Here is a 25,564-nt window from a genome sequence, read left to right as displayed (position 1 = left end):
CTTGAGTGTGTGATTGATATGTGTTAATTCTGTATGAGGATGAGAGAGAGGGGAGAGTGTGAACACAATGATTTAAAGAGACATCACAGAGTGTTTGACACAACTTTTTGTGGGAATTACAGATTCTTTTCCATCTATTCTCACTAAATTCCACTTAAGACAGCTGTCTTTGTGAACTAAATTTAGCTTGTTGTTGTAGTTACACAGAAAAGAATGCTTTGGGAGTATTAGGCATACACCTCTACAGAGAAATCAAGCTTTCCCTCTCCCCTGCATAAACATTTGATTATTAAATATTTTTTAAACCTTGAAGTTTAGTGGTCTATACCCAGGGTAACTGCTGGAAGGATTGCTGATGACTGGATCCCAGAAAGGTAATTCTTGAATAACCTTTCTGGTAAATCTTGAAATAAGAATTTGAACTAAATTGATAGCCTTACTGGACACCTTTTAATGTTTATAGTAGGTGCTTAACTTCAGGCATGAATATGCCTATATTCAGCCTTATTTCAAAGTTAAGTGTTTAATACTTCTGTAGATGAATCCAACTTTTACTTGCTTCATTGTTCCAGCCTCTGAGGATAAATGGTGTAAAAGTGTACACTGAAAATGTGGACAAAAGGCAGATCATTTTGGATCTTCAAATCAGGTAAATTTTATTACTATATTACAATGAGTTCCATGCTTTATAATGTGCACATTGTTTGATCTGGCAGTTTTGTTGGCATGAAAGGAGAATTGCTTCATTATGTAAATGTAGTTAGTTCTGATTGTGTATGAATGGAGGAAGAAACTGCATGCTGTAAATAGCATTTACCTGAGGGGAATGGAATATCAACTCTATGTGGTTTCGTCATTAAAGTCATGTTTGTTAATTAAAAATTACTTTCCAGAGATGATCTTTGACTTTTTTCCTTAATGTATTAATACTTTGCCATTAAATGTAGTCTGAAGTCTAAGATGTGAGATTTTTTTGTTTTTTACTTTTCTCAGTTACTTAGATTTTTTTAATTAAAAAAAAATTGAAAAACAAATTATAACCACAGAAGAATTTGTGTTTACTTTACCAGAGTAAATCTGTGTGTTATAAAATGCCAGAATAACTCTGCTCCATTGCTTCAGGTTTCTTTGCTATTTCATCACAGTCCCTTTTATATAGGTTTTTCAGTAGGTCTACCCTACATTTCCCAAAGTCATTTGTGACACCATCTGCAGTTGCAGAGCTTTTTGAAAGTTCAGTCAGTGAGCCCAGCAACGCTTTTATAATTGACCATCGTAGGTCTCTGTTACCGTGGCTACTTTTGCCCATTTGTGGGTTATGGAAAGGCCAAATTTATCAGTCATTGACAGTCCAGCAAAGAGCAGCCTTCTGTGTTCCTCACTGCTTCCCTGGCAGTAGCCAGGAGGGTCATCAGACATCTCAGCTTCAGAAATACTTCCAAAATTTGAATGTGTTTGTTCTTGAATTTGAATTATTTGTCTAAAGCTCAGGTATGCTGAAGCCTTTGCTGCTTTGGCAGAGCTGGGCAGGCCCCAGAGTGATAAGAGGAAAGGCTGCTGTCTCCTTCCCGAGGTTCCAGAGCAGGCAGGAGGGTCTATCTGTGAGCAGACCCCAGTCTTTATTGAATTGCATCACTTTATTTCTGTAGGAAAAAGACAGCTGTCCAAATCAGGGATTGGTGTTGCTGGAAAAAAATACAGCAGGATTGACTCTTGAGAGCTTATTTCACTGGATGAAAGTGTTAGCCTTAAGGGAGCAACTTCCTTGAGTTGTCTCTTTGTTGCCACTTTTGGCATCAGCTAGGAGAGCAGCCTCACCTTTTCAGAGATAAGCCCTCAGGAAAACAAATCTTGTCTGACCAAATAGCCCAGATAAATTGTTTTTGAGAAGCTGTTTCTCTTCCAAGACCACTTCTTCCCTTTAAGGCAGAGCTATTCCAAGGAAGACAGAGTAAATCTAGTATTTTTTTTTTTTTTCAAATTTCTGCTCATCCTCCTTAAGTAGGTAAAAGTAAAAAGTCCAGTAGGTTTGTACAAAAATTTCAGGAATAATTACATAGACCTGAAGGAAATCTTTACCCATATATCTCATTGTATTACCTTGCAACCTACTTAGAGACAACTGCAATAGAGTCCAGTCTAAAAGGCTGAAATAAATTCCTTGAAGTGGTTTAAATAACAATAACATTGCAGCTGGATTCCTGTTGAACCCAACAGCCTGTGCCCATTGCCAGTGGCACAGGCTTCCAGGAAGAAAATGCAAACGAGAGCTCTGGATTGACTATCAGAAATTCTAGGAATTAAAGCTTAGACAAAACCATCATCAAAGGAAGTCCAGTTTCATATTTAAGACTTGTCCTTGGCACCTCATTCAGAAAGGGCTCTTTTTCAAAGACTTTTAAGTGTGCAAGTTTAAGACACAGCCCTGGCCCCCTGTAGCAGTTGTTACTGTTTGATGTTGTTGTTTGCTTTTGAATAGTTTGATTTATACATCCTCTGAGATTCTTATCACTGGGATTGTCTCAGTCGTAGCAGGAAGAATAAGTGTCTCTTGGTACGTTTAGATACGGAGTTAAATACAGATACCAATCCTAAATTATGTCTTACATTGCAGTTTTGCAAGATTATAAAGGACAGTCTCATTGCTGGAGAAAAGTCCATCCTTTTCAGTATTTATCCCTGTAGATTTTAATCTCCAGTTAAATTAGTTTGTTATAATTTTAATTTATATCTAAGTTTAAAGTTAGAAGCTTTCTATAAACCCTTCATTCTCTAAATACAGTGTAGAAGGACCTCTCAAACAACCTCTCTAAACATTTATAATAGTTGTAGGAAGCCAAGCCCTGTGGGGTGTGTGGTGAGGGAAGGAAGAAAAGATTTTATTTGTATTTTTTTTCAGTTTAAACTACATTTATTTTATTAAGAATCTCCTTTTATCTGCAGTTTCACTATTGTGGCTTCTTTTAGCCATTTCTACTGTCAGTTGTTTGTGGTAGGTCGTGGGCATTTGCTTTGGACCTTCCATAGTGCATTAAAGTAGTTGCAATATGTCTCCAAAACTCTAGAGTATTTTGTGCATCATCCCTGAGTTTTTTGTTTTTTATTTGTCTGCTTTTAATTTTAATTGCAGAAGGAGTGTGTTTTGGTTTAGTTTCTATTGTTTCTGGAAGGATATTGAGTGCATTGTGCTCATTGCTTCAGAGTATTTTTCAGAACTCTTTGGAACAGGTTTTGTGCATCACACAGGGTCCAATTAAGAACTTCGCTCTAAGTATCTTGTATGGCTAATCCACAAAGAAGCACTCACTGGAGAATGTATTTAGAGTTTCAGTATGAGGACCCTATTTGTAAAGGGAATGCTTTGCCTTTCTCTGACTGTGGAGTTTATGCTAAAAAAATATCAAAACTCATTACAATTTAGAAATCTAGTTCTTGATGACAAATATGGGCAAGGGAAAAATTTCAACCACTTGAGCAAGTGAAGATAAAATCTAAATAAATTGTTAATAAAAAGAAATCTTATATTTGCTAAAGTGTGTGAATGTAGTGAATACTTGGGTAAAGGTTATGTATCAACAGAAAACAAGATAAACTCAGTCAATTTAAACATGAACTGTAGCAAAGAAAGCAAAAAAGATTGAGAGATTGAAGAAATAGTTGTTAATGCCCTAAATTTTTTTAGCTTCTCATGACACAAAAAAATTGATGTGTTGAAAGAGTTTGAGGCTGCAGATTGAAACGCATGGCAATTATTTTTCAAACATGGAGTACTTGAATGGGGAGACTCACTACATGATACTGGCAGAAGACCGATGTAAAAGTAGGGGCCTAAAGACTTTCTAAAAGCAATTAAGATAGTCCAGTGTACAGGACCAAACATCACTCTAATATAGGAAATGTTTTTGCCATAATCTTTTATTTTTTTATTCTTTTTCTTCTGGGTATCTTCCAGGGAGTACAATGACCACATGCAGTACACTGCGCTTCTCTTTTGATTCTGTACAGCTGCTGTTAATATTATGAGAGTGTCCTCATTAAACTGTAATCTATCTCAAGTGTTCTGTACCTTAAAGGGATCATAAATATTTCTGGGTTGTTATGACCTGAATGTAGAGAATTTTCTTGTTAAATGAGTTTTCAATTGTATGGTATATTGCAGTGGAATTGTGTAGGCATTGACTATTAATGGACCCAGCCAAATATCTTAGGGGATAAGACCATATATTTAGCTTTATTATAAATTAAATGTTGTTGACTTAGTCCCCTCAAATGCAGTTTGTTACTATTTTTACTTCAGTTTGTCATCATGTTGTTATGGATTTTCAAACAAGCATACTGCTTCCCAGTCTTCATAACACAGATAGTTCTGATGCTGCAGAGTGCTGAGATTGAGGTTTCAGTTGCAGGATTTAATTGACCTTGCTTCTCTGTGTCACGTTGTTATGCAATTATATATATATATATATATATATATGGGAGTGTATTTATATATATCTCTACTATCTCTATATATAGTTAGATAAGTTAAAAATAGAAATTACACAGTTTTAAATTGTGTATTAAAAGTTACATACCTATTTTTAAACTGTACAGTCACACTACATTCTTTCCAAGGAAAGCAACTGTCACCTTCCTTTGACATAGACCCCATCATGTTGTTTTCTTCCAGTTCTTGAACTGGCCATTGAACAAAAAAGATTCTGCATAGCATTATCTTTTGAATAATAATAATAAAAAAAACCCCAGTGATGAATGTTTACAGGAAATTCTTGGTATTATTGTTTATTTCTGTTTAAGGGATTGATAAGATTTGCATTTGTTTAAATCCCAAAGACAGCACCACCACACACAGAACAGAGGAGGGTACAGATGATTTGGATAATGGATATGTGGAATGCAGCAGCTCTCACCTTTTATTTATTTTGGTAGTACTTTGTGACCTTCAGGCTCGGGGTGGGGGAGAGAACAGCTGTTCTACTGCTGTTCTACTCTTGCTATAAGAGTAATTTATTTTATATTGAGTTGAGCCTAGGATGGCCAATGAAAAGAGCACAATTGTCACAAAATGTCACAATTCCCCAAGCATTTTTGTAATAATTTTGCTTCATACTCCCAAATACAGCTAATAGTATTTCACTATACAGGCCAGGTCTGAGGAACTAATGTGCAGAAAACGGGGCTCTGCTGCAGAATCTGGAACAGGATGCCCTGCAGAAGAAACAATTTCCTCCTCCCTTCAACACTGTCTTTAAACTGGCTCATCTCCATCCCACTTGGTTCCTTCTTCCATTTTCTTTACCTGGGCAGTCTGTTCATAAAGGTCTTCAGATTTCATTTGTCCTTCTGTTACAGACTCTATCTTCTTAGCCAGTGTCCTCATCCAGCTCATCTCTCCCTGCCTGGAGCATGGCATTCAGCCTGTTGGGTTTTGCTTTTAGCTCTAATTCTGTAGAATCATTGACTAATTCCGTGCTAAATCAGAGTCTTAAGCTTTCTTCCTGAATTCCTTGTTGAGTCTCAAAATTAATTTTCAGAACTGGTGTGTCTCACCAGCAGTACCAGGTCTGCTGGTATATGCTTGACATGCATGAAGCTTCAGGGAAAGCAGCTAGAAATCCAAGCCTGAGTTGTGTGTGAATAACCTTGTAGCCTTGTAGCATGGGCAAAATAGATGAGACTTCTTTTTACGAACTTTGACAAATCCGAAATACAGGGCAGCATCTGGAAAATTTCAACCACTTCACCTTGCGTCCCCAAAAACGGGATGCAAGAACTGTTCAGGGAAAAATCTGTATAGTTTGTAATATGTTCTCTAATTTGTTTCCTGCCTTCTCTCCCTTCAGAAAGGGCTCAACTGTTTTTGGCTTAAAACTTGCTTAGAAGATCATTCAGCTCAGCATGCCCTGCTTATTGAAATTCTAAATACAACTGGCTTTGCAAGTCTATGAATATTTCAGACAAGTTTAATTTTTAGCATAACCACCAGCCCTGTCTAGTGCTTCTCATGATTATGTTAGATGAGAGTGGATTTGGGTACATTTACAATCAATGAGATCTGTGGAAAGCTTTCCTGAAATGGAGTATGAATTCTGTGTCCTTTATTTCCCAAAAGTAGGGCCTCTTGCTTGTTTCCTATTATGCATCCTTCTGGAGATGGTAAATACCTAGCAAACCTAGGTTTTAATTTGAGTGGTTTTCATGGCAGTGATGTTTTGAAGCGGCTATTTTAGCAAACTGGCATTGTTTTATGTTTTAATATTTCATCATGCATTTTTTGTGCATACACTGAGAGACAAAATATGTTGTAATGACAGTGCAAAACTGAACAGTTTATTGCAATTTAGTCCATAAAAGTGAAATGTATACTTTCTTTTTTGGTTTAGTTTTGTTGGAAACTGTGAAATTGATTTGGAGATCAAGAGATACTTCTGCAGAGCTGGTGTGAAAAGTATACAGGTGAAATTCAGCTTTTTTCTTTTGATTTTCATATCATTAAATCACTATTTTCTGATGAAATAATCTATAAGAAAGCAGCAGTAATTCTGTAGTTTTGTAGCTTACTAGTTTTTTTCTCATTTGAATAATACTGATACTGCATTAGAATTTCAGTAACATGGCTTAACAAAAGAAAAAATTCTTCTAAGATGTAGAACAAATATATAACATTTACTACAGGAAAAGCTGGAGATAATTTCCCATCAAGCTGATGTGATGTGTCGTGTTGAAGTGATGTGTCACTTTATAAAAGCAACAAAGAGCTTAAAATTTTATTTCTTGTGATATCTAAGCATCAGATAGAATTACTCGTTTAGATGCAATTGCTATCAGTAGCCTTGCCTTGTTTCTGAGATTTCCTTAACTTTCTGATAACAGTTTTCTGCCTAAGGAGCAGAATTAGCTCTTTTGCATATGTCTTGACATACCTATAAGCATTTACCTGCTTTTGTTCTGGTACCTATGGATGCCACTGTGCTTCTTGTGTCACATTTGTTTATGTGGAGCTGTAGAAATAATCTAGTTCACACTTCTAAAAAATTACCACCAACATGACACTGAATGATACAGATGAATGTAATGAATTTTTAAGCAAAACTATTATGTACTTGTATTAATTTTTGGAGGTTTGGATGACTTAGAAAGAAAGAATTGATATATATAAAATTCCTCCATAAGCAGGAATTTAATGAATTACAAGTGTGAGCATTGCCAGCAAATAAAATTTATTTAAAACTTGATTATAGTCAGTTTCATTGTCTTTTTTTTTCTTCCCCTTTCACAGATTCATGGCACCATGAGGGTTATCCTGGAACCACTAATTGGAGACATGCCCCTAATTGGAGCGCTATCCCTTTTTTTCCTTAGGAAACCTGTAAGCACTTTTATCTCCCTTTCCACTTTTTTTAGAGTGCTGATGATGGTAATTAGAAAGTTATGGAGTAAGAATTAAGCAGCAAAAGGAAAGAGCTTGGAAAATCACTGCTGTTTGGTTGAACTTTGACAGATAAGCCCTGGAAAAAATTAATGAGTGCTAGCAGGAACCAAGATGAATAAAAATTACCTTGGAGTTTGGAACTGTGTTTTGTCAAAGCTGTCAAATTTTTCTTAAAAGTCTTCTGGGTAAGGAAAGATCAGTGGGTACCATCTAGATTGGTTGTAAAAAGCTTTTGTTGCTGTTCTCATGATATTCTGTAGGTAAGCACCATCTGACTTAAAATTTCACAAAATCTATGCAAGATTGTTAAGGAAACTAATGCTGGTGTTAAGCACAAATTAAAATTAGAACGGGAAATTACCCACCTAGTGTCAAGTTTTTGTCCTAGATAGCAAGTGGGCAATTTCCACTACATTTACCAGTGACCAGTGTGAGGGTGGGTGAAGAACGTGATGAGGGTGGTTGAGATAGAATTGGAATTCAAAATGATCACAATAGCAGCAAAAGTGGAAAGCAGAGAGAAGGTCACAGAATTCAGCTGGAAAATGTGCTAGGCCAAAGTACGTGTTTGGGCAGGAATAATAGTGAAACAAAGGTGAGCCAACAAGGTCTTGCTGGTATGAAAATGATACAGCCAAACTGGCACATGTTAACAAGAGGACAGCCCTCAAATGCTTTCAGTTTTAGGCACATCACTTGAACAAATCTTTTTTTATAAAAGTGTAAGGGGTAGCATAATACACATGGCGATTGGCTGGTGGAAAATTCTTCGATGTTGCGTACGTGTGTGTGAGGCAGTTTCAGTAATTTGAAGTTTGGAACTGCTTTTAAGTACCTGTAAGAACTTAACAGAAAATGTGAACAACATGGAAATTCTTATGTTCCACAGACTTCATTTGAGAAATTAATTGTTTCCATCTCTTACTTGAAAATATGTTTTCCATTGGAAGCTTTCCTTGAATATGTTCCAATTGAACATTAAAACTTGCTATATCATGGTTTAACAGTTTCAGACTGGCAGGTCACAAATTACATGTGTACGGGTTTAGACACTTTGAAGCATCTCAAATTGATCATCTTGGTTTCATGAGCAGTCTGAAACTCTGAAAAGCTGATCTAGGCTTGGGGGGGTGAGAGTGAATTCTTCAACAGCTTTAGGAGGTATGTTGTTGTTACTTTCTTTAAAGAAATCACATTATTGTGATACAGTTCTTTTGAACAACTATCCCATGATAAATTTTTACTACCATGTTGAAAAGATAGGTTTAGTTTTAGGTATTTATGTATGGCCTTAGAAAAAACTTATGTCACTTGTGTTATTTATGTGGCTTGTTTCATCTCTCTAGAGAAACCATGTGTGCTTGGGTAAAATATGCAAGAAATTGGAAATGTTTTGTGCCTGATTTAGTCAGTGTTTTTGTAAAAGTGAATTAGTTCATGCAAAACTCCTAAAACATCATTGCTCTTATTTGGGAATAGTTGAGGAAGGACATTGGGGTGAACCAAATTTGGATTTCCACAGATTCCTTTGAAGTGAGCCTAAACACTAGGAGATATCTGCTTAAGTTTCACCTCATTTTTAATCTCTGGCTGAGCAGTGAGTGTAGGACAACTGTTAATCTTCACGTTTATCCTAACAAAGTAAGCATGACCCTGAAAAGGATTGAATGCTGTCTTATGCTGGTTTGCACTATGTAATTATTAGCATACTCTGATATTGTTTTGCTGTTTAATCCTCTCCTAAACAATTTCCATACTCAGTACAGTCCCCAGCTCATTCCAGAGACATCCAATAAACAAGTTAAATGCAAACAATCTGGTTTAGAGGAGCGGGGAGAAAAGTGTAACTGTGTAGACTTGCCACAAAGGCATTGCCTTTTTTTCCCCCCACAGGAATAACATTTCTCCATTGTCTAGATGTGGTTTGTGTTGTCTCTCAGTTCTGTTTTGTACAGTCCTTCTGTAGAAGCCATTCTGATAATCTGTGCTGGAGCCGTGACCTCACCCGCTGTGTCTGGATTGCCCTGGGGTACCTCCTGCAGATGCTTCTGTTTGGTGCCTTCTGGGGAAGAGGTTGGAAAGCTGGCAGTGGTAGGGAGGGAGAAATCAGCAGCAGGAATCCTTAGAAGCAGTTCCTGGCCCTGCTCTCCTTCCCAGCATCCAGCTCTGGCAGGAGGTACCCAAACCTTCCACTTCTGCTGCTCCCAGAGCCTTCTCTTGTAGATTTTAACTCCTGTTAAAATCCTGTGCCCACTCTTTTCTAGGTGAGATGCATCTGCAAAGTGCTTAACTTACACTCAAGAGAAGAAACTGAAAACATATCAAGTGAAACACCCTCATTTGGGGTCAGTTTCTGAATTTTGGGAAGTACTTTATCCATAGTAATTTTGTCTTTTGTTCTACACCCTGACACTTTATTAGTGGGACAAAAAAATAAAGATGGGAAGTAGAGTGGAGTACTAGCTTGGACTAAAAAGTCAAGCCCTCCCCTGAAGTATTCAGTTACAAAAATGCTAAAAAGTGTTTTTCACGCTCCTTTCATTTAAAAACTTAGATAGTGGTCAAGGCCTGAGCAACCCTAACGGTGAGTAGTTTGAAAAATATTCTAAGATGGCCCATAACTTTGATCCGTGGCTATTCAGCTTTTTCCAAGCAGACTTCTCTTCCCACCACAGTGTATTTTCTCAGTGTTTATTTTTTTAGCTTCTGTATAAAAACGTAAAATAATGCTTATTATAGCAAGAACCAAATTCTGTTCTCTTACTAGAGAGCAAGTGGCTGAAGCCAAAGAAAGCTTTTCTTAAATATTTTTGTTAGAAGAGGAATTAGCTGGCAGCTAGCATTAGATTTTGTTCTCATATTTTCCAGTCGAAAGTAACTGGCAACAATTCCTCTTGCTCTGTATCATCTGTTTGCTGGACTTAATGACTATATAAGGCAACATGGTCTATGAGTTTACCAGTTTCATATTTCTGAGTAATACATAAAGTTTTTGATCTTTCAAGAGTTCTTCCATCTTGTGAAACTTTGTATATACTGCATTTTGTTATTGTTGTGAAGAAGGCCACTAAATTTCATCAGCTTATAAAATAAGTCCTAGTATGTAGGACATTTCAAAGGAGGGAAATATGTGCATTCTAATATTTGAAGTAGTCATTTAAATCTCGGAGTGTCAGTGCTAGAGAGGAGGTAGCACTGGGTTAACAGTCAGGATTTGTGAGGTTCTTTGCATATTTCTCACTATATTAACGTTATGTGGATTTACCAGATAGTCCATTCTCAAAGTTTTAGTTAATATTTTACTTTTAGCGCAAATCAGTGCATAGTTTTGATTCGTGGTTCAGTTACAGAAGTTTATAGGGCTTATAGTTGTACTGTAAATGGGTAAGTTTCAAAATCTTCTTCAGTGGCATACTCAGAATTGAGGGTGTGTCCTAACACAACCGTTTTCTCTTAATAAAACCAAAACCCTCCCAGTAAGACAAACACACTAAAATACTATTGTTCTAAAGAGAACAATGGCTGGAAAACAGGATGTCTTCCAGGAAAAATGGGCAGCTCTTCCAAAGCTCTCATTTTCAGATTCACAGTTTTGCCTTCCACTTTCTGAATTGAACACTACTCTCCTTCTACTCACTTTACGGATTGGTTCTGTCCTGTAGTTTAGATTAATTTTTATATAGGTTTACTTTCATTTAATATTGTCTGCCTTTGGAAAACTGGCTGGATGGGATTTTTAAACATTTTAAGTCCTGATGAAAATTAGACTCGGAAAGACGTGCTTGCAGCCATAATGAGTCCCAGTGAAATGGCTGGAAATAAATAAAGTGGTTATGTGGAATGTACAGAATGCCTCTAGAATATATGGGACTGTCAGGTTTGTGGAACATCTGGATAAATGCTGATGCACAGCTACTGTTAGAATAATATTTGTTAAGAATTAGTCTTGTTGCTTATGAAGTGAATGATTTGCACTGCTACTCAGCATACTGATAATTTGCTACAACTTATATTTTTTCTCAGTAAGTTTAGATTTTGGTAGCTTATGGGATGTTTGAAGGGCCATCACAGTTGGTTTTTCCACAATACCTTATTCTTTTCTCCCTGTGCCCTCCCATTCAGTGTTGCTGTCTCTCTTACACCCACGTTGAAACTTCTGCTGCCAGAGGACGCTGACTAAGGAACATGAGCTGGCAGGATATTAAACACCATAAGAAGTGCCCAGTTTCTTGTAATTCAGATGTACTTTAGTTGCCTGAGCCAGTTATCTGAAGTCAGGAGAGTGTCAAAACTGTTGTGAGGGTGTGCACCAAAATGCAGACTGATAGAAGGGTAGGAAGGAGTCGAGAAGGTGCAGAGAATCGGCTTGAATGAAGCTGTGAGTAGCTGACACTGGAGAACAGCAGGTGTACTGGATTTGTGCAAAGTCAACTGTGATCCTTCTTCTGGTCACTTCAACTCACTTGCCTGCTGTGTCTTCTACCCCCTCAAGTATACAAGTATACAAGTATTGTTGCATATTAAATTATTACAACAATGCCATCATTTCAGTACTGTAGGTGGTGATGGGCTTTGCTCTACTAACAAACAAATTGTACCTTGTCTCAGTATGGCTGTTCATGAATAACAGTAGAGGGCATGTTAGTCCCCTCCTTGTAATACATTCCTGAGAAGAATCACACCTTATCCCATGGAGTTGTATCCTCGTGGCCTGCAGTAGAGCTTAAGTTTTCCTACAAATATCTTACAATTCCATAACTTGTTTACCAGGAAGTCGTTAATTAGCATTTTAAAATACTCTGTGGTTTCCCTTCTGAGAATTGTATTGCTTATGGCAGCTAAATCAAGCCACAAGGTTGGTTGTGTTTAGAGGCTGCTTTTTTACTTCTGTGAACTTTATTTATGGCCCTGTGTACTCTACATTCCAGTACGTATTTTTCCTCTTTGTAAAGGTTTCCAGAGTCTTGAGAACACCCAATGTGCATAGAGATGCTCATTAATTTTTAGCCTATCTTTTCTTATTGACTGAAGGGATTTATTTTTCAATTTTATTTTTTAACCTCTTCCAGTGTATGTGTTGCATTAGTTCTCAGTACAGAGCTTTGGTATGATGTGAATTTCTTGGTTTTCAGGGCGGTAACAAAATTTGTTTTCACTTCTCTGAGCAGAGGAAGAATTGCAAGAGGTTTGAGTAACAAGACATGCAGCCGACTTTATTGGAAAGTGTAACTGGTGTCTGGAATCCTGCCTTTGTCCAGTGAGATGGTTGGTAGAGTCTGCAAGGCACATCACCTCTCTCAGTTGTGGTGTGCTGTGGAAAGACACCATCATTTCTGGCTTTTGGCAGAATTTCATTTAGTGACAAATCCTGCACGCAGTTTTTCCAGTGCCCTGTTAGTTCTGCTGCAGAAAACCAGCTGGCATTCTCTGAATTTAGCTAAACTAAGAGAATTATGCATTGCTTAAAGTGGTGACAAATTATATTGTTAAGCAGTTTTAAAATATTGGAAGTTTTTAGATTTGGTGCTTCATAAAAGATTCATCAGCTGGCAGTCCTTCGCTTGCTCCCTTTTGCTCCATAGGACTCTTCAGTTAGTTATGATGGCAGCATTACTGTAACATCTTGTCAGAACCACACATTAGGGGCTCCTGTTCTTCTCCAGCAAGACATGGCATGGCAGTGCCCAAAATATAGAATGTAAACCCCTTGTTATTTTGCTGTACTGTGGCTGGAGGGCTCTCCAGCCTATGAAGAAATTCTTTGCCTCCATTCTTCTCACTCTGCTGCGTGTGTGTCTGCTGTCAGTGTTATTTCTATACTTTGGCAGGTATAAGGACCTTTTTATTGTTTTTGTTTTTGTTTTGTTTTTTTTTGTTTTCCTGAGTTGCCTTTTGGAAAACTCTTTTTAAGTTGCAAACAGTGTATCTATTGATGGTGTGATTATGTTTGGAAACCAAGTGCACTCGAAACAACTTTATGGACAGGAACCTTGTGGTGATGGCCGGGGGAGATAGGACACTAAAAAAATACATAAGAGGAGAAAACAAAAAAAAAAAACATTTCTCCCTAATAACTGTAAGTTAAGATTAGAATGTGTGTTACTGCTGCGTGCTTCCTGTAGAACTGGAAATGGAGCTCTGTGGTGGGCAAATGCAACAAGCTTTATCTGGAAGAAGAACTTACCTTCAATGCCCAAACAGTGAAATCTTGGTTATGTCAGGAGTTTGAAGGCTCATATTCCTTCCAAAACATTTAATGACTTTAAGATTTATTTGCAAAGCTTTTCTAATAATCCTGTGAAGTGCTTAGCCATAGTAATGTCTTTTAGTTTTTGAGCTTCAGCTTCAAATGGAAGATTTGTCTTCATCATTTCTGAAATTGGTCTTTGTCTTTATTCCTGTACATTACGTGTATGTAGAGAATTTCTGATATTATATGTACTAATTGTATTTCTTGTCTGAATGACCACACTTAGTGGCACAGATCTCAGTTTTTTATGTAATTGTTTTTCCATGCTTCATGCTGTAAGGACTGATGGTGGAATGAATGGGTAGGCTTTTTTTTAGCAGAGAGGTATGTAATAATCAAAATATTGACAGTGAGGTTGTACCAAAGGCCCTGTTTGTGTTTCATAGGCTGTGTTGCAACCTTTTGAAATGCTTTTTAGTCACATCAATGGCAAGTGTCAGTTTTCAGTGACATCTCTTAGGTTGTTCTTGGTTTTCTTTTGGGCTGTGGCAGTTAATACAGAAACCACTGTGATAAATGTTTCAGTCCAGCACAGGAGATGTTTCTCAATGTTGAATTTCATCATGCACTGTGTTGCTCAACAGATTTATTCAGTGAAGTCTATTTAGGAGACAGCACAGGACTTGCTGTGTTAATTGCTGCATGAAATATACTGAACAAAATATGAAAACAGAAGGAAATGCAAATACTTTCTCATCTGCTATTTAATCTGAAAGCAATGTTATGTAAAACTGTTAAATACAGGATGCAGGAATGAACACCTCAGGATAGGGACCACTTTTGGAAGATATTTATGGTGTCCATTTCCTTCTATATTTGCCTATGAATAATTATTGTAAACTGGGTTATTTGTCTTAAAACAGTATAAAATTACTTCTTCCAGAAGCTTGGCAGACTGCACAGATTTTTAAAGTGTCTCATAATGTACAGTCAAAACTTGTGATTAGAACAAGAGAATTAGTCTGAGTACTCAAATTGTGGTTAGTCTTATCAGCTACTACCAAGTTACTTGTTTGCTATATTACTTAAACATCTGTGGGTTTTGATTGAGGAAGTAGTATAAAACTGGAATTATTCACACTGGGTTGGACTTTTCATCCTGGTTCAATTATTTATTTCTTAGGTTTTTTTTTCCCTTCAGATTTAAGATATGGATATTTGAGAACATATACTAATAAATTTTACATTTAATCTTCAAGGAAAAATGTACTGAAATTATCTTAGTTTTCCTAAGTTCTGTTCTGTTTTCTACTTCATAGTTTGTTTTTATAGAACTGTACAACTAAAGCTTACATGCCAATGTAAAAGAACCCATTTTATAACAAATTATTTTCAACAAGATGTTTTTTATGTTTGGAAATGAAAAATCTCATAGCTTTAAATTGATAATCATGCAGGAAAAAATTACAGCACCTCAAAAAAAAAAAGGACTGTTCAGTATACACTATTGGTTGTAGCTAAGAACTTATTCTCTTCTGAAAGGTATTACTGCCATTTTGCCTTGCTAGTATTCCATAAATAGACCAGTATAAACCTTTTCTCACTAAAATAATCCTGCTAGTACTCTAATAGAAAGTGAGCAAAGCTAGTTTTAAATGAGATACTTTTAAAAAGGCATTGAATACAAAGTGGTCCTGCAGCCAGTGATAGCTTTGTGCTTTCACCTAAAGAAGTAATCAATCAAGAAAGTCAGCAATCTCTATAGAATGAGTGAAGAATTTTTTCACTCTAGACTCTCATAGTCTGGTTTCACGCATAACAAATGTATATGATCAGATAGATGGCTTAGTCTGAATTTAGTTTCCCTCACATAGCATGACTCTCTGTAGAGGGGGGCTGTCTGAAACAGGATCTCTGACTTTATGGAGAAACTACTGGGTAGAATTATTCCATGATGGGGAAACATGGAAATTTTCTATCACAAGGAAGATGACTCCTACCCCATTTGCAGATTTGCAGCTGTGGGACAGATTTGGGGCCAGTGTAGCAGAGGAGGGCCTGGGAGCAGCCGAGCCTGAACTGCACTGAAGCACCAGGAGGAAGGGAGAAGTGGTCACTACTGAGAGACTCCTGGCCCCATGGGCCAACCTGACTTGTTTTCTCATGGGGTTTGTGCTTGCCTGGACCTCAGATTCAGCATGTTATCAACTGTTAAAGCTTGTCTGGCCTCAGTCTATGACCCATTGCTGCTCCTCCATGTGGGGATCAACACCACTTCCAGGGCAGATCTGGAAAGCATGAAATGTGACTCCAGCATGGCTTTGGAGGCAATTCAGGGGCACAGGGGCTCAAGTGGTGATCTCGGTCCTGCTGGTAAGGTTGAAGAGACAAGAAAGTGATTGGGAGCAGCCAGGAGGGAGTAATGAACAGGAAATCATGGTTAACCAAGCCAATAACCCTCTGTGATCAGAAGGATGGCTCAGTGGATGAGGGAAGAACTGTGGATACAGCTTATCCTGACTTGAGTAAAGCTTTTGACACTGTCTTCTGCAACATCCTCATAGGTAAACTGCTTAGTACAGAGTCAATAAATGGACCCCTTGGTTGAAAAGTGGCTGAACTCGTCAACCTCAGTGCCTTGTGGTCAGCAACATGAAGTTTAGCTGGAGGACTGTCAGTAGTGGTTTACTCCGGGGTAAAAACTGGGGCCAGCACAAATTCATGGCTGTCCTGGATGGTGGGACACTGTGCTCTCAGCAAGTTTGCTTGCCTAGAACTGGAAGGAGTGCTTGATACACCTGCTAGTTGTACTGCCATTTAGAGGGACCTTGACAAGCTGGAGAAATGTGCCAACAGGAATCTCATTAAGTTCAACAAATGGAAATGTCAAGTCTTGTTCCTAGAAAGGAATAAGCCTGTCTCCCAGGACAGGCTGGGGCTGACTGGCTGGAAAGCGGCTTTGCTGGAAAAGGTATGGGCTGTTCAGGTGGACAGAAAGGGAAAGAGAAGTCAGAAATGTGCACTTATGACAAAGAAGGCCAACAGCATCCTGGGCTGCATTAGGAGAAGTGTTGCCTACTGGTTGAGGGAGATTTTTCCTTTCTCCACAGCACTGGTGAGGCACATCTGGAGTGCAGTGTGGGGTTCCCCAGTACAACAGAGACAGGGACATGCTGGAATAAGTCCAGTAAAGGGCCACAAAAATAATGAAGGTACTAGGCATCTCTCATAAGATCGTCCTGCAGGCCCTTAATCATCTTCATGACATCCAGGACAGCTTGAGCCCTGTTTGTGGCAAGGGCATGGTGCTAGCTCATGTAGATTCTTGTAGTATGTCCCATGATATGTCTTGCCTTTTGTTCTGGAATATCCAGTTGTTGCATCTTTTTTCATTGAAAGGATAATGATTTTTCCTGCTTAATTGTTTGTTATAGGTAGGCCTGGTAATATTATTGATAGGTAACATGGTTGAAATATTTGCCACCATTACAAAAGTATGTTAGTAACAATGCTCCCTATGTGAGTATATCTATTATGTGTTATCTTTACTGGAAGTGTTCACAAGGGAAATCACTAATTAAACTATTAATAGGTCCTTTATAAGAATGGTATGTGCTATTTTTAAAAAAGAAAGTGGAGGTAGGGTGATAATTCTAGTATGTCTGTGAAAATATAAAGAACATTTGTTACTGTAGAGATTTGTTTTGTTTTAGCATTTAGCTGAACCACCACAATTAGTTTCTTAACTGAGGAATATCAAAATCCTTTTCTCATACAGTTATACTTAGATTGGGTGAGTTGGATTTGGAAACATGGCAGTAACTGGGTGGGTTTGGATTTGTTTGTTGCTTAAATATTCTGTTAACTTCTGTGAAGTTAAGAGAAGTCATTCAATAGAGAGAGAACTAAGGGAGTCAGTCTGTTGATTTTGTTATCTAGAATTAGAATATTATAGGATCAAAAAGGATGTTTTGATTTAGTTTTTAATGCCTGCAATCCTGAAACAGAATAGGTACCTTTATACGGCATATTAGCCTACAAATATTTTCAGTGAAGAAAGAATGCATGATCTAGCAATGAGTTATCCCTTTTATTTATTTCTGAGGATTTTTCTCACTTTGATACTTAATCCTGTTGATACCTATCTTCTTTTCTTCAGTGATAGAATGAACTTGTGCCTGGAAAACAGCCTCTTACATTTGCAAGCTGTTGTCACATCTTCCTGCCACTGTCTTAATCCCAATTCTTCATTCTTTCTGTTGGTTATGTCTTCTAGATCTCTTATTTTCCTGGTCTCATGTGGGACTCCTTTTCAGTTTATTATAATTTCTAAATTAATGTTAATGACTGTTCATCTATAACAGGTCTGTAGTGACTCCAGAAGTATTTCTCCAGAAAATAGGACCACATTTCATTATTCTGTATGGGTTGTACAGAGTAGATACTATGTATTTGTGTATACTGGGGGTGTGCGTGTATTTATATAAATGGTGGAAGAGTGGATAAGAGAATGGTGAAACTTTTTATAACTTTTAAAAAACGTGTCTAAAATTCTTAAGAATGGAAGAGGGTTTGTTTTGTTTGTTAAAGATAATCCTGGAAACTGGTTAATTCTCCACTGATCAGAATCTGTAACAACTGTGTTTATTTCCTCAGTGTTATGAATTCTAAGCTGCTTTTCTTTTTTTTCCCATCCTTCCCCCCGCCCCTTTTCTCTGAAATTCACAGCTTTTGGAAATTAACTGGACTGGACTGACCAATCTTCTGGATGTTCCAGGACTGAAGTGAGTATACCTAAAGCAGTGTTTGATATATCTGCACCCCAGTAAAGCCCAGAAAATCTCAAGACCATCAATTGAACAATTTGTAGGTTAGATGACTCTGAGCAGTTCTCTCTTAATGTAGAATTATATGAAATTACTCAATTCGCAGAAGGTAGTGATTTTACCACCAGTCAAAGTGTGCCAAAAGTATATCTAGAAGGTCTTGTTAAAAATACTTTTGAGAGTATAATTTGTAATGTACTTGTTTTAGTGTTCTCATTATTTCCAGAATCTTGTGAATTTCCTGTCTGGCATCTCCTATGACAGCAGAAAGACACAGAGCCTTCCTTTCATGTCAGTGGGTTCATGACATCTTGGTTCTTGCCTTGTATGCCAATCCATCTCTATTTAGTTGTGTAAAGGTAGTTAGAAATACCATAAAACTATTCAAATTAAATAAAGTTTCTAATATCTTCAAGTTCTTACTTTTAAAGCTTTCAGTTTATTATGTGAAGATCAAGTGGAGTAGCAAAAATATTGACTCTATATAGCTATAAAATAGCTTAGCTTATTCAGAGCTTTTCCTAATACCACATAATGAAATCCCAAATTAAAAACCATCAGTAGAGGTGCAAATCAGGCTGCTTTGAATCTTTACAAACCTGATAAAGTTAAACCCATGAATATATTAATATTTATAAGGTTTTAATAGTTGCCCAGGGGCTTTTTAATGTGGAGACAATGGCAAAGAAGATAATGGTGGATCTGATCCACACTTGGATTTTGTCACTACCCCTTTTATTAGATCCCATAATATCAAGGGTTGGCTGACTCCAGAATTATTTTTTATTGTTTCAAACCAGGATTTGATTTTAGGTATTAAACTAATCCCTTAGTAATCAATTGCATGACTGAAGTGGATTTTGCTTTCCTTAGACACTTGAAGCCATTGCATTGAATCCCAGTTGAACAGCTGGAAATTAGAACTTGCATTAAGTAGGTTAATGGCTGCAAGAATTTCTCATGTTTCAAGCCTGCTTAAGACTCTGAAGAAAGAGGTTTTCTTGATGATTGAGAGAAAATGGCTTCCACAATACAGCTCCTGAGTTGTATCTCTCTTTTGATATAACATGATTAAATAAATTTACATTTAGTACTTAACTTTACTAGGCTCTTGAGACTCACATCCTGCTATGTATTTGCCTGACTGAAAACCCTGAACTCAGATGTAAACAAAGTTTCGTTTGCTAAATATCTCAAGTTTATGGTTTCCAGAGCAACCAAACTTGGCCACACATGTAGAAATCAGGGCCATCTAGATGTGGTATAGTTTCTATAGTAACTGTAACTGAGGTGACTCATGCTCTGCCTTGCCAGGAGGTTTCTTTAGAGCTGCATTTGTTTTTCTTATCTGTATAGATAAGTTGTGTATTTTGGTCTGACAACTTGACATACTGTGGTTGTTATAAACAATGCTGAACAAGGGCTTGCTGCCACCACAGGTGCCCTTTTTAGTCCTACAGCTGTTGGCTGCACACAAAACTGCTTATATGTACTGTTTGCAAATGTCTTCTACTAATTGAATTTGAGCATTAGCTGCTGGAAGCTTCCCTGTCAGCTGTTAACAGTCTTCATTGCTTTTCCTATATGACTCCACAAGGAGAAGGACACACAAGTAATTCATATTCCATCGTTAGTATAGCTTGTGGAGAAGTGGAATTAAAATCTCTGTGTGAGGAGGAGCCAGGCTGTGAGAGTACTCAAGTGCTTTTAGGAGGGGATCTGGATGATGGGAAGATGTTTGGGTTGATTGAGATACAGTGAAAACACTCTATTCAGTCACAAACGTGCTGTCTCTGCAGTACAGGAAAAATACACAGCTGATAAAAATTGATAAAAATTGAGTAGAGAGCAATACAAAAGAGTAGGCAACTAACAATTATTTTTCTGCAATGAAATAGAGCTTTTGAAGACAGTCTAATAAACTATATGAAACATTGCACACTTCTTTCATTTTCTTGAACTGAAAAAATAATTGTACATAGAAAAAATAGAACCATTGACTAAAGTTTTATGATCTTAGGAAGCTGTTTTTTAACTATGCATCAACATAAGAGTTTATATTAATGCATATTTCCCTGTTGCTTGCAGTGTTTTGTGTCTGTTTTCCATAGATCAGACTGCTTACTTTAGATAACAAAAAATGCAAGTCATTTTTGCCTTGTATTAAATGAAGATACTTTGCATCTGAGACCACCACAGCTGGCTAATACTATATGAAATTTAAATAGCTTGAAAGCATCATGTTGTTTTAGAATTCATGTAATTCATTAGTTAGTTGCATACAATCTTCAGTGTTCTTTTTCAGCTCCCTGTATTTCAAGTTAGGGTTATCTGCTACCTTCTATGAGTCCAGTTTCTCTGTGTAAAATGTGGTGAAAGTTCATTAATGCTGCCTCATTTTTCCCAGGTGTTTTAGTGAAATTCAAGCAGTAATTTTGGGATAAAATTACGGGACTGACATCTGGAATCAGAGTTGGGGTTTGGTTCTGGCACAAAGGATTGCGAGTCCTCCCAGTGCTTGGGCTGTGTTTCTTTCTCTTGTTTAAAGAGATTTGCTGTAGCTCTCTTTGAACATTAGTCAGTCTCTGAACCTTATGCTAGTCTAGAGTGGGTTTGTTTATGCTTGTGATCACATAAAGTCTGTGATCTTAAAGGAACACTGGAGAAGAGCAGGGCAGCCTTTCTTTCGAGGCAGCTCTGGTACCATTGCTTTCCTTGCACTGCTCCTTTGCTTTCTGAGACCCAGGTCACTTGTTTTTCTCCATTAGTCATCAGTTCTTAAGGGTCTGAGTGTAAAGGCAGAGCTTTCTCTTCTTGCCAAGTAGGGACACTAACAAAAGCAGGAACAGAAAATCTTACCTGATCTCTAATATTAGAGTTTTGTCATTAGACTTGTGTTTTGAAAAGTGTGACTGTTACTTCTGTAGTTACCATCACCACAGCTTGAGTTTGGTTTTTCTTTTTCTTGTAATGTCAAGGCTGGTTGAGATGTTTATCTTCAATTTTTTGTCAGCTCTTAACAAAATAATGAATTCTATTTTCTTGGATCATTTCAGAGAGTTTAACATACATAAATTGAAAGCTAGATGTTTGGCAAAATGAAACTTTAAAGTCTGAAAAGAAATATGTTAAAATGATGGCTGAAGTGAAGCTGCTCTTCAGAGAACATTATTATCTTGTAGTATTTGTCGTCAAGAATTACTGAAACTGAATTTCTAGGCTTCACATAGAATGACAATCTCTGTAAATGTGATTGGATAAGCTCTGCATTAAGGGAAGGAGAAGGAACACTCTAGAGCAGATGTGAATTAATTCACAGAAGCTGAAACTTTTTCCTCCGGAGCAATATCTTAACATTATCCAGTGTTTCTTCTTTCTAACCAGAGGCCTGCTGACACCTGTCCAATGATTCTGATGCAACCTTGAGCTCCTTCTGTTCCTGTTGTTCTGAGTACCATTAAAAAGTCAGCCATGTTCCATCATGTATTGTAGTTATCTGGATTTACAGTGGAAGTAGGCAGCCAAGGGGATGCAGGCTGTTCAGGTTGCAAATCTCTGCATGAAAATCAATGTGCATTTCTAGTGGGCCAGATTGTATTTAATGGGTTCGTTCTGTTGCCCATCTCGAGCATAATGTTAATTGCTCACTGCTACATTTCCTTTCCAAATGAAACTGTAACACGTATCACATTTCACTGCAGCTTTTGTGTTTTTATATGCTATCTCCTGAGTCAGAGCTATTTCCAGCTTCAGATTCAGCCTTAGAAAAACTTCACAAGGTGCTCACACACAACTGCTTCATCCAAAAAATGTTCAAAGTAATCAAACGTTATCTGCGTCTTGACTTCACAAAGACTGTAAAAAGGGAATCATGGAGTGCATTTAGGATGAGAAATTGCAGCTCCACCAGCTTTAGTGAGAGAACACACCTCTGCAGTTCAGAGTATCTCAAGTGTTGCTGTAATTACCTCTCTGAACCTTTGTACATCTTCCTGAGATGTCCTGGGTACTTGTGTTCCGTGTTCTGCCTCTTGCCCGTGTAGGCAATGTGTGTAACCAGGGCTGTTGGTCTGAGAAGGATTTGTTGGCAGTTCAGACCTGAGCTGGGTGTTCTCGTAGCTTAGGAGGTTGTTCTCTTCTCCTCTCTCCTCTCTCCTCTCTCCTCTCTCCTCTCTCCTCTCTCCTCTCTCCTCTCTCCTCTCTCCTCTCTCCTCTCTCCTCTCTCCTCTCTCCTCTCTCCTCTCTCCTCTCTCCTCTCTCCTCTCTCCTCTCTCCTCTCTTCGTGTTTATGGAGGGGTGGGGAGTTGGGTTTTATGTGATTCATTACCAGTGTGGTTGCACTGCCGCTCCCTTTTCACTGAACAAAACCTGTTTTGCTTCCCTAGGCTACATTTTACTCAGTCATGAGCTTGTGTTCTGTGTGTCTGTGGTTTAAGTGATGGTCCTCCCAGCTCAAGAGGACAACTGGTTTCATAACAATACAGGAATGGATAGCCAAACTTCCATGGACAGATTGGTCCTTGTTGAAATACAAAAGTAAATAAACAGTTACCATCTGCTTGTTTATATGCATTAGAGGCAAGAGAACTTATGAAATACCTTTTACCCAGGCTGGTTTTAAAAGGCAAGGGTGAGGGGGAAATATGGCTGTGGCAGGGAAATAAGAACTTTATATTCATCCCTGCGGTTTCTGCTGTTCAGTGTCAGCTGCTTCCACCTGGTGGCCGTTTGGGCAAGAATACTTATTTTAAGTTTACAAGCCAGATGTGTCTTCTACTCCACCAGAAAAGCAAATATTTTTTCCATTTAGGTTGTTAAACAGCAAAAAGAATATTTTTTTTGAAGTAACTGAGGATTCTTTTCTCTGACAGTGGCTTATCAGACACAATAATATTGGATATAATATCCAACTACTTGGTCCTTCCAAACAGAATTACAGTCCCCCTTGTCAGTGAAGTGCAGATCGCTCAGTTGCGATTTCCTATACCAAAGGTAAGCAAGTTTCTGTTAACAGTAATAACTGGGCATTTAGTTTCTTCTGTAGTAACTGCTCAAGACAGTGTGTGTGAATTTTGAGATACAGTTACTGCACTAGTACAATTTCTTGTGAATTCAATCACTGTTAATAACTGATTAAATTTATAAACAATTTCTTGAAGTTATTGTTTCAAAAGAGCACCAAGATTGGTTGATTGATTTATTTATTCATTCTATTTCATTGGAATCTTAAACTTACTACTTGTACAATTGCTAGATTGCTACAATCTAGTTTAACTGTATAGATTAAAAATAAAGTAGCACATGTTTTATATTATTATGGAAAATTACTGTTAGTGTGCTTCACTAAACAGTTGCTATCTTTTGCTACTCACTTCCAGAAACCTGGTATTCCTTGATGTAACTGGAATGTTTCTGATGGTTGATGACAGTTTTTCTTTTCAGGAGTCTCTTTAGTGCTAGGTCTATTGAGTGTGTGGATCATCACTAATATCTTCTATTTACAGTATGTCCAAAATAAGTTGCATGTTAAGTAAATGGCAATGGAAATTATGAAACATCTGTTGTGTAAATTGTGATGACATGGAAGCTTTCAGATTACTATACAAACTCATCTTTTCTTTTTTCAGGGTGTTCTGAGGATACACTTTATTGAAGCTCAGGACCTGGAGGGGAAAGATACTTATCTAAAAGGGATTGTCAAAGGAAAGTCAGATCCTTATGGAATCATCCGTGTAGGCAACCAGATTTTCCAAAGCAAGGTCATCAAAGAAAATCTTAATCCAAAATGGAATGAAGTTTATGAGGTAAAACCAATAAAAGTACCTTGTTGTATGTTCTTCTTTACAGAAGAAGCAAAAGAAAAAATATCCTCTTTCTTTTGTTAAAGAAGTTATTTTGGGGGTGTCCTTAAGGAGCTTCATGTCTCCCTCTAGAAGCCAAAAGTTCTGTAACAGAACAAATTCTCCCTTGATTTATATTCTTTTTTTTTTTTTTTTTTTTTTTTTTGTCTAGACTGAGCGTCAGTAATTCTGAAAATGTAGTTTGGGCTTTTAGAGCCAACACTGACATATTTATCTGAAAAGCTCTTAAAATTGCAGCACTAATTAAATTCCAATTTTTTTTAAGTATTTGCTTACTGATGTATGTTACCATGGTACTGCAGCTCGGTGTTTTACTGTTACTATGCCATTTAACCAAGCTGGTCAATTTTACTGATAATGGCTTCTCACTGAACTTCCAGGCCTTAGTGTATGAACATCCAGGACAGGAGCTAGAAATTGAGCTCTTTGATGAAGATCCAGATAAAGATGATTTCCTGGGAAGGTAAATGTCTTGGAGAATGCATTTGTAGGTATTGGAAAGAGAAAAATATCTTAATTTTTCAATTATTATTTTTATTTTATTGCAGTTGTTCTGCTATTTAATTGTATTTATAAATCAGTTGTCTTGGTAGTAGGTAATTCCCTAACTACTTCATGTATGTAAATACATCTATATGAAAATATTAGGTGTGTATACACACATCTAGATGTTTACATCTTTTCTGAAAAAAACAGGTGTGTATTGTGGGTACCCAGAATTGTGCCCTAGCTTCTTTAATGTTTGTGAGCTAGCACTAAGTATTAATTCTTTCTTCAGGCAAAGTTAATATAGTTTTATAACTCTGTATCGTCTTCATCTTCATAGCTTCTAAATGACTGTCTAGAGTTTATTTTTCTCTTAAGAGCTGATCTTAACTATCTGATTAAAGAAAAAGTTTTGCTGTAATGTTTTTGCAAATATGACTCACTCTTTGGAGTCAAATATGACTCCATAGGCATTTTCCCATTAACATTTCAGGGTTTTAGCCAGCTTTTTTTCTCCAGTAATTTGTTACCTTTATTTCTTGCAGTTTTGGAACTTCCCATTGTTGCTTTCTGTACAGAGTAGAGCTCTCTTACCTTTCCAGCTGCTCCTCTCTTTAACAGGAGCAACAGTACCTACTTCTCATTAAACTAAAGAAGTAGGTAGTTCAAAGGCTTCCTTTTTCTTTGCACTTCCCTAATCTTGTACTGAAGTGATGGTGGGAGGAAGTGCCATAATGTGTACACCAGTACTAATAGAATAAAAAGCTGG

At 37.3% G+C, this 25,564-nt stretch overlaps 1 protein-coding gene across 1 annotated transcript in view; it reads left to right on the top strand.

Annotated features, from left to right (window-relative positions):
- Nucleotides 1-25,564, top strand: part of ESYT2 (extended synaptotagmin 2) — a 77,938-nt gene that overhangs the window by 32,418 nt on the left and 19,956 nt on the right. Inside the window, exons 4-10 of the mRNA XM_062493844.1 lie at nt 573-649; nt 6,384-6,456; nt 7,280-7,369; nt 18,351-18,406; nt 23,320-23,440; nt 24,076-24,252; nt 24,690-24,772. Of these exons, the coding sequence (XP_062349828.1) occupies nt 573-649; nt 6,384-6,456; nt 7,280-7,369; nt 18,351-18,406; nt 23,320-23,440; nt 24,076-24,252; nt 24,690-24,772 (677 nt within the window). The remainder of the gene's footprint in view (nt 1-572; nt 650-6,383; nt 6,457-7,279; nt 7,370-18,350; nt 18,407-23,319; nt 23,441-24,075; nt 24,253-24,689; nt 24,773-25,564) is intronic.

The sequence above is a fragment of the Cinclus cinclus genome, chromosome 1, assembly GCF_963662255.1.
Source record: "Cinclus cinclus chromosome 1, bCinCin1.1, whole genome shotgun sequence".
NCBI classification, from domain to species: Eukaryota; Metazoa; Chordata; class Aves; order Passeriformes; family Cinclidae; genus Cinclus; species Cinclus cinclus.
This window is presented reverse-complemented; position numbering and strand designations above follow the sequence as displayed.